Source organism: Elaeis guineensis, chromosome 1 (genome assembly GCF_000442705.2).
Source record: "Elaeis guineensis isolate ETL-2024a chromosome 1, EG11, whole genome shotgun sequence".
In the NCBI taxonomy this organism is placed as follows: domain Eukaryota; kingdom Viridiplantae; phylum Streptophyta; class Magnoliopsida; order Arecales; family Arecaceae; genus Elaeis; species Elaeis guineensis.
The window spans coordinates 173,880,765-173,889,836 of record NC_025993.2 but is presented as its reverse complement, the minus strand read 5'-3'; the positions used below and the strand labels follow the sequence as shown (position 1 = coordinate 173,889,836).

At 37.6% G+C, this 9,072-nt stretch overlaps 1 protein-coding gene across 3 annotated transcripts; it reads right to left on the bottom strand.

The window, feature by feature from the left end:
• Positions 1 to 179: 179 nt before the first annotated feature.
• Positions 180 to 7,298, bottom strand: LOC105039656 (uncharacterized protein At2g39910). Of its 3 annotated transcripts, XM_073248921.1 has the most exons (10): positions 7,078 to 7,298; positions 6,508 to 6,988; positions 6,320 to 6,406; positions 5,142 to 5,332; positions 3,385 to 3,580; positions 1,380 to 1,444; positions 827 to 928; positions 623 to 714; positions 439 to 537; positions 219 to 355 (listed from the first exon to the last, which is right to left on the bottom strand). In XM_073248921.1, the coding sequence occupies exons 1-9, from the start codon at positions 7,137 to 7,139 to the stop codon at positions 452 to 454; spliced, it is 1,362 nt and encodes a 453-aa protein (XP_073105022.1). In that variant the 5' UTR covers positions 7,140 to 7,298; the 3' UTR covers positions 219 to 355; positions 439 to 451. The 3 variants fall into 3 exon arrangements, with proteins under 3 accessions (XP_073105023.1, XP_073105022.1, XP_073105019.1); XM_073248922.1 differs by lacking the exon at positions 439 to 537 and having other exon boundaries at positions 180 to 355; positions 7,078 to 7,296; XM_073248918.1 differs by lacking the exon at positions 219 to 355 and having other exon boundaries at positions 387 to 537.
• Positions 7,299 to 9,072: the final 1,774 nt, after the last annotated feature.

The window sequence follows — 9,072 nt, the reverse complement described above, 5'->3', positions numbered from 1 at the left end:
ATTTGACATCCTCCGACGCCCCGAGAGTGGCGTGGGGGGGAGTACTTGCCCCTTACACCAAGGATCCTAGTGGGTCGCCCCTCATCTGGAGCGAGGGAAAACAAAAGATTGCATTTTCCCGTTGGCTTGTAGGAAGAATTTCTCCCGCTGGCTCCCATGCGGGAGCCACGGGCCAACGAGACAATAGCAACCACGCAGACCACGATTTCCGAAATGCTGAGAATCGGCCAGAGATTCCTTCCCACCGACAGCACCGCGACCAAATATACCAAGCTTTAACAACACGTCGAACAGTAGATGATTATTAGGTACAGCTCCTAGCGAAGGCTCCGCCATGAACATGGTTCAAGTTTCCCTGCGGTGATACATTCATTATAGACGATATATGATACAAAGTTCACAATTTAAGACTGCCTTGACCGTAGCATGATTTATTACACTGGTGGTTAAATCACCAAGCAGCTACCACCCAAAGGTCGTCATCAGAGTCATGTACAAATGCTTGAGACACCAGCTTCAACAATACCAAGGCCCTTCCTAATGGATATAAACTTTTAAGTATAGCGTTAGCATTAGCTATGCAACTTCAGCTAAATTATTCCTTATGACTGCACTATCTTACTAGATTGATTAATAAAGGAAGATGTCAATGCATCTATGTCAGGATCATTCTTGTGCTTGCTCCAAGCCGTTTCAAACTGCAACTCTTGGCATCTGCATGACAAACAAAGATGAATTAGGTGAAAGAAGATGGTTGGAAGACCGGGGGTTGGGGGGATGAAAGAAGAAAAATAAAACAATTAATAAATACAGCATTTTTTCTTACTTCTGAATCAACATCAATAACTGTAAAATGTGAAGGCGGATAACTTCACGGCTCTTTCTTACTGCAGATTCTTTGTACAAAAGAACAAGCTCATCTACCAATCTAAGCAGAAGAGCAACACGTCAGCAGTAGCTTCTATTCAACAGAATCCATGGCTGAATAATTAATTAGCAGACTCTCTAATGTATAAATGAGGTTAAAATACAAAATATTTCACCCAAGGTTCAATAAAGGGTTCAAGATTTACATCTTGTTTCCTAATAGGACAGCTTGGCTGTCACAAAGAAACCAATACAGACAGAGACAACTACCACCAAAGTAAATTCATTCAAATATAATTACATAGGATACACTTCTTCTATAATAGATAATATTAGACACATTTGTATGTGCTTCTAAACTTATAATAAACCTAATGAGAAGAATAAATTTTGGGAGGACAAAGAGAACAATTATATAGATGGACGCCGGCTAAGTTTTCAAGCAATCTCAATTTTCAGATGAATAAAGTTGTACAAGACAAGACCATATCAACATGAACAGTTAAGCATACCTTTCAATATATGGTGACTTCCTGATCCATGTTAATTGAATAATTGTATGCAGCCGTTCAAGAACCTGCAAAATGATTGGATTGGTTCAAAATATTCAACCATCCCAAATCAACCACTATACTACATATTGTTTACAAACACAAACAAGTTCTGATCAATTTATATCCTTGTGTGCTGCATAAATTGGAAAATAGAGGAGCAAGAACCTGTCTAGCACTGCACCATTTCTTAGTAACTAACAGTACATAACAAAAGGCAAATGATAACAAGAACTTATAACCCCAAACAACCGGACAAGACATGTCAGTTATGGTATGATCATACTCCAGATCCAGCTGCCTATTGGTCGATGGTTTTCTGTTTGCCCCAAAATGCTCACATGCAAACCCTATGCCACTTGTATAGATATAAGAAAGTTGTGCACGGTCCACTTATATACTTATCTGAGAGCATTCATGTGAGTTTATGAACATAAATGCATGAATACATTGTGGTGTAACAAAGTATATACTGTGTCATTTTTATTAGACAGACCAATTTATTGATACAATATATGCCAGACAGCAGATTACTACTTTGTTGTCATATATACTCCACAAATATTAAGTTTCTAATATGTTTTATCGGTAAATAAATTAAGCATATGTCAATTATGTATTTATGCATCCACCACTCACAAAAACCATCATATACATGCACCCACAAACAAATAGAAATATACATACACTTTGAGAGAAAGATTGGACACCGTCCGGTCCTACATAAATGCATACACACATACTACATTCATACATATATTTGAAGAAGCCAATGATTAGTATTTTGAAGCATGTGATGACATCAGAACAGGCATGATGTGGCAGGGACCATGCACCAGTGTTACTACAATTAAATGATTCATATACTAAATTGATCTGAGCATTACAAATTTCCAAGAAGCATAACTTGAAAAATTAAGCATGTGCTTCAAAACATGAACCAGTAATTGTTATGCTGAAGTCTGGCTGGTTTCTAATAAAGAAAACAGATGTGTGAGAGCAAAATGTCATGAATGAAATACATGGTACCAGCTACAAACAAGGATGTGGCAAGTCTTCTTGCACAGAGAATGGAATATCTAGTTACGTTTTCCACTAAAAAGGAAGAGCCATAAACATTTAACTCATCGGCGGATGCAAGCAGAGCCGCAGAAAAGTATGAATTAGAAATAAAGAAAGCTGGTACCATATGCATAGATAAAAACTGAATCAAGGTTTGACTCACTTTTTCAGCGAACTTTATATTAAGTTCTGTCTAGCAACCTATTGCATGTCAAAATATATGTATACATTCCCAGCACTATCATATAAGCATGAATTCATAAAGGAAGAAAAAGAGGAAAAAAAATAATGGACATAACAATGACACATGTAAAGCCCTTGCAATTGTCCTGCTTATTACGAATGCATTTCAGAAATGAAAGATCCAAGTGAGAAAAATCAATTGGATGCACTTCGTCCAGTTAAGTTTATATTAAGTTCTGTCTAGCAACCTATTACATATGAAAATATGTGTATATGTTCACAGCAGTATGAATTCAAAAAGGAAAAAGGGGGGAAAAATGGGGTAATCTATAAGACAGACAAACCAACGAAATATATGAAAACCTTGTCGGTTGTACTCCTTCATTGGAATGCATTTTGGAAATAAAGGATCAAGTCAGAAAAATTACCGTATAGACAAGCACGCACATACCTAGATACACTGCATTAACCAATCTCATAAGATAGCATACCATCTTATTTCTGTGGTAGTTTTCTTGCTTGCTGTATGAATTATCATGCTTCTTAAGTAATATAAATTTCTATACAATGAATCTCTCTAGATGGATCATTCTTGAGATAACAGCAACAAATTAAGTGCTCACAACAGTGTTGAGTATGATAACTATTAAGCCCTTACCTTGAATTATAGGACTAACAATAATAAAGAAATGGCACTAAGAAAAGATTCACTTTTCCTTACCAGAATAACAGTTTTGTCATCATCAGCATGCATCCATTGGAAGAAGAGCGCAAAAATACGCCGGAAGTGTGCCAATATAAAAAGGCCCATGGCATCAAAAACCGGTTCAATAAAAGCGAGCCATGCAGTACGACGTTCTTTATTAAATGGCTGGCGCTCCAAGTGAGCTAGCATCTCACTTAGCATTCGCTCAAACCTGAAAAAAGCCAATGACTGACATACATAATAAAGAATGCACTTCAATAACGGCAATGACCAGAAAAGAATCATCCACAGTTCCATAAACAACACCAATCACAATGCCCGTAGACAAAAAGACTCAAAGTCCATAAATTACATGTATAAACATCTGAAACAAACCGCAGTACTAGAGCTGGAAACAGGATAATGGATATTTCAGTAACAAATGGGTATGAAGTGAAAGTAGTGAAACAAGATAATGGATCCTTCAATTCACATTAACATACAGCAATCAAACAAAGTTCAGATAAAGCACTGGAACACACGATAATGGATACTCCATTCATATGATAAAATCCAAAGAACAAGATATTACTCATTATGCATATGTAAGTGAAAAAAAAACAAGGCTTCAACATTCATAATGGGTTATATCTAGTTCTTTGTATTGCTTCCATTATCATGACTTTGACCACAAAAGAAAGAAAAGCTCCTCTTTTCAATTTCCATTTGGAGTGCTTCCTTATAACTGTGTGCTTCCACTCTTGTTGAGTACCTGGGGAAACAGTGATTATCTGCAACAATTTTGCATTGGCACAATGCCACTAGACAATATGCAGAAAATTGTATGAAGGTCTCCTCGACTAACTAGGTTATCATGAATATGCAAGAAATAGAATGCAATGATTTGACTCCAACTAACCATAAGCCATTACAGGCAAAGTAAAAGATGAAAGATTGACAGCATTCATCACACCAAACATTTCCCTGGATCCTTGAATCCCCAAAAATTACTATAGACTTCTATGTGCTTCATTCCAGCCTTCACCGCAAATCTAGACTTAAGGACATCTCCAAAGGCTGCTGCCATGTTTCATTAGCCCAAACAGAATAACCAGGAAGGTAGGTCTCACCTTTTGTTGACTTACCTTCCACGTGTGACAGCAGCATACTGTTTGTCTAAAAAACCTTGTTGGGAAATTGACATCAAGTAAAAGGGTTGAGATTGCTGGATTTATTCATACTTAAAGCCAGCTGCTTATAGATGGGACTGGCTTTTGTTAGTTAAGCATAAAGCCAGCATATTCATATGGTTTCAAGACTGAGTTTTTCAGGAAAAAAAACACCGTGGAACATAACTAAGATTTAAGCTGATAGTTGTATAATTAAATCATAGATTAGTGGTTTTGTAACAAAAAATTACTGATTCTAACCATCTGTTGGTTATTTGCTTTGCTATCATTATAATTTTTGTTCGCACCAGAGGTATGCACAAATAGCAACATGCACATATCAAAAGCACTGGAAAGAAGCTGGAAGGCTGTGCAACTTTTGGTTTGAAATTTTTCCATGATATATAATGGTACAGTTTATGACGACGTTTATTTTACTGAAGCTTGCATCATTGCTATATCCATGTATTAAACATACTGTTCGTGCATCATTTCAAAAATTATGGCCCCTAATATCCTATTAAGCACCTGCCCTTCAATCACTGTTCTGAGAAAAGAAAAAATATAAAGAAAATATGAAGAGGAAAAAGGTGCATGAAACACTGGATCAAAGATAGATCATACCAAGAGCTACGAGGATTCATCCGCTGAGTGCAAGTCAACAAAAGCACAGACACCTCAACTACTCGATGCCATAACTCATCATTTGCCGGGATATTTCGGCAACATGCATCAAGAATTGCCTCTTCATACCAACTTAATTCAGCTGCATTCATATTGTTTCCTACATGTATAAAGCTAACCATTCCCTGCTCCTGAATAAAAAGAAAATTAGGGTCATTCCCCTTAATTTTACTATGAATTATCCACACAAAGCATCACAGCAAGTGGCTTTTTTTTTTATCCAAGAAATATTGCACAAGTATATTGTTTTACGTACCTGAAATATTGACCATATGATGTCAAGAAATTATGCTATTAGCACCAAATGTATTTCTAAGTTCACCAATTTTCAGTAAGAGAATACTTTAAAAGGGTTTTTTGCACTTGGTACTCAGCGGCCATTCCCACACAAGGATAACATTTCTGACGTGCATGTGACTAAAGTTATACACAGATAGAAGGGGATGAACAGCAGCAAATAAGCAAAGAAAAGAAGGCAAATCACCCATATGCCAAACAAAAGTATTAAAAGACTAATACCAAAATGCAGCAAAGTATATGGCTTGGGAATTCCATGAATAAATCAAGACACTGCTCAAGAAAGGGCTCCTCGAGCAAATGTCCATTAACAAAACATCAGTTCATTCCTCTGGTTACCACATTGCCCCAATATCTTGTTTCTAAAGATTGTGTATGGCAAATTAAGAAGCAACTAGTGAAAGTCTTCCTTGATTCCAGAAAGTGTCATGATTCCTAGAAACAATAATACACCACAACTAGCCACAAAATACCACTACATACACATTTGTTGCATAGATTATTCTTGTTGCCAACCTAGTCATGTCCATCTAAGTGTTATAAGGGATCACAGGCACCAATCAGCAAGGCAAGGCACGCTGATACACAGTTCAATGCATTTTTTTTTCTCTTTTCCCTTTTTTTTTTGGATTGTTGGGGGGGGGGGGGGGTGTGGGGTTCGAAATCTCAAAAAATAAATAACAATAATAAAATAAAAAATAGCGCAAGCTAATGTTGTCGGGGGAACCTACATTCTTAAAAAGATGTTTTACTGGCATTTTTATTAGAAACAAATCATCGTAAAGAGTAGAAAAACAAAATAGAGATGGCAAATTCAGTACCTTAACTTCAGGCGACCAGTGATCCAGAGTCGTCAAAGCACATGGAATAACCAACGAGCATAACTTCCCCAGATTAGGGTAATTAACCTATAATTTTTCGACAATAAAATTCCCCTCAAAAAAAGCAATTCTTAATACCCAAGAATCAACCAATGATCCACATAAAAACCTCCATCAACCCAACAAACCTGGGACACGAGCCACCTAAACTGATGCGCCGCAACAATGGCATGAGCCACCGGCACCTGCGCCGAGGCCGGCACGATCTCCTCCTGTTCCGTATCGATAGAGCTCTCCTTTATAACGCCCTTCACCCCGGGCAACACCTCCGGCATCAGCTCCACGAACAACTCAAGCTCAGATTCCAAGGAAACAGCTTTCGACAGCTCGTGAAACGCCGATTTCGCCGCAAATATCAGGTCTTTCGTGATCCAATACACAGTGGGGGAATCCTCCCCCTCAGCGGAAGCTAGGGCGGCACAGCATAGGCAGAAATCCCTGATTTCCTTGCGAAAACTCTCCTTCGAGTCCTCCTCTCCAGCGATGCGACCCTCAGGCGGGGTTTCTTGGGGAAGAAGGGATTCGAGGAAGGATTTGATGGAGACGGTGGCACCCTCAGGCAGGGTGTATGGAGTTCTTGATAGGGTTTCTCGGATTGGTTGGGAGAGCCTGGTTCATGGAGCGATGGAGTGAGAGAGCCCGGGAGAAAGGGAGAAGAGGAGAGAGATGGAGAGAGGAAGGGAGGAAAGAGGAGTTACCGAGAGAGATGGTAGCGGGAGAGGGAGTAGCACTTGGGTTCCACGTTTCCTGGCCTGGCCATGGCGCTCCCAGCTTTCACGCTTCCCCTCGCGGCATTCGGGCTTCGGCGGAGGGTTTAAACGATAAAATCTCGGCAAAACCGATTTTACGGATGGTCCCACCATTCGACGGTAGGAGCAACCGGTTTGATGCGGGTTTCGTTTCTTCCATCAGTCGGGTCACCTTTCCTCGCTCAGTGCAGCCGCACGGCTCATCCAGGGGAGGGCGCGAGATTATTATTAAAGATAATCGAAATTTTTATTATTGATGTTATTTATACTTTGCCGTGAAAACTAAGCAAACCAGCAGATAAGGATCCAGCCTTCAGGTGCCACCACACTGATTTGAGCGGAGGTGCGAGGTGTCCAATTTTTGCAGCGATTCGAGAATAGTCAGATTTATCATAAGCATCCACGTTTCCAAATGCTGCATTCCTCGTGACCTGTTTGTTTTAGTTGCTCGGTGTCAGCTGCCGGTCTTCTTCGTGACTAGCTTTAGTTGATTCTTGATGCTCGTTTTGAATGACAATATGTCTGCTAACAAAATATCCATCGATTTTTTCATGAATGGGTTGGGAAAGAAATTACTGTAAATGCTTATCTTTGAAAATATCATCCAAAGTTTGCAAGCTAATATATTATTTTTTATGTAAAATAAATGAGCTTGATGATGCGGCATAACTATATCCATCCCACTCAAAATTGATGCAGTACTTTGCATAATCAAATAAGATCCATCTCAACCTATCTAAGAGCTAGGATAAATAGATCATAGCCAACCGGCCTTCGAAATCATATATTACTAAACATACCAGATGAAGTTTTGTGGCTCTGCCATACAATCACTTGGCTTAGCATTCATCTCAAACTAAACCAGGCCTTGTTATATTCGACAATAGCTCCTCACCTTATACAAGAACACACTCCTATCATATTGAGAGATAAAAAGATTACTCTAATGGTCCTAAATGATTATGCCATGTTCTCATTCAATTATAGTACATTCTTGACCGGCTACATCAAATCCTAAAACAATTGTTGCAATCCTGGATGATTATAGCATAAATTAGTGATGAAAATTATTGGCTGGGGATAAAAAAAAAAAAAAAAAAAAAAAAATGATTATAGCATGGCTTTCATGAGATTTCAGATCCCAAGGCTATTAATAGATCCAGAATCTTTTTATGAAATATACAATAATGGCGACGATATGATACTAATAACTAAGACTCTCATTTATTATTTTTTTCTATGGTAATATTAAAATTATCTCAATAATTTAAGCATAAGAAGGTTTGATCGGAGAATTATTGTTCAAGCCAATAAAAAAATTTTATTATTTAATTGTTGGTTTGATAAATTATTATATATTGCTATACTATTACTGTACCAACGATGGCGATAGTTACAATGACGCTTTATGATATCGATAATTTTAATATTATTGGTAAAGACTTTGTAATAAGGGAGAGTGTTAAAATTTATTGTCGAGTTACAATCCAATTAGAATTTTATTTTTTATTGATTTGTGGAAAGAAAAAGATAGAAGAGATTATTTGTGCTTATAAAGATTTTTTTACGAGTTTTTGTAGAAATTCTTTCATGAAATATTATGGTTGTTTATGCTGATAGATGGATACGATCTACATCATTGGTTTGAAGATTGGCAGCTATATATCTCAAGAACAAGAATTTAATACATAATGTTTGACAAGATTATTGTGCCTCATTTCCACTCTCTCAAATTTATCTTTTTTTATATCTCAATGTCTCAAAGAAAAAAGTATCATAAAGAAAATCTCAAAAAAAATCTATCCTCTCATAATCAGAGAATGTTTTAGTAGCAGCTACTCTCTACAAGTGATGCACGCTCAAATGGTTTTTTTTTTTTTTTTTGAAAAATTAATGACAAACGGCAAATAAAATGACAGGATAAAGCTCTTAGGACACCGAGCA

Coding starts and splice junctions, on each gene's coding strand:
- LOC105039656 (XM_073248921.1), bottom strand. CDS start 7,139: ATGGCCAGGCCAGGAAACGTGGAACCCAAGTGCTACTCCCTCTCCCGC. Junction 5,333..6,319: donor ACTGGTCGCCTGAAGTTAAG/GTACTGAATTTG, acceptor CTTTTTATTCAG/GAGCAGGGAATGGTTAGCTT. Junction 1,445..3,384: donor ATGACAAAACTGTTATTCTG/GTAAGGAAAAGT, acceptor ATCATTTTGCAG/GTTCTTGAACGGCTGCATAC.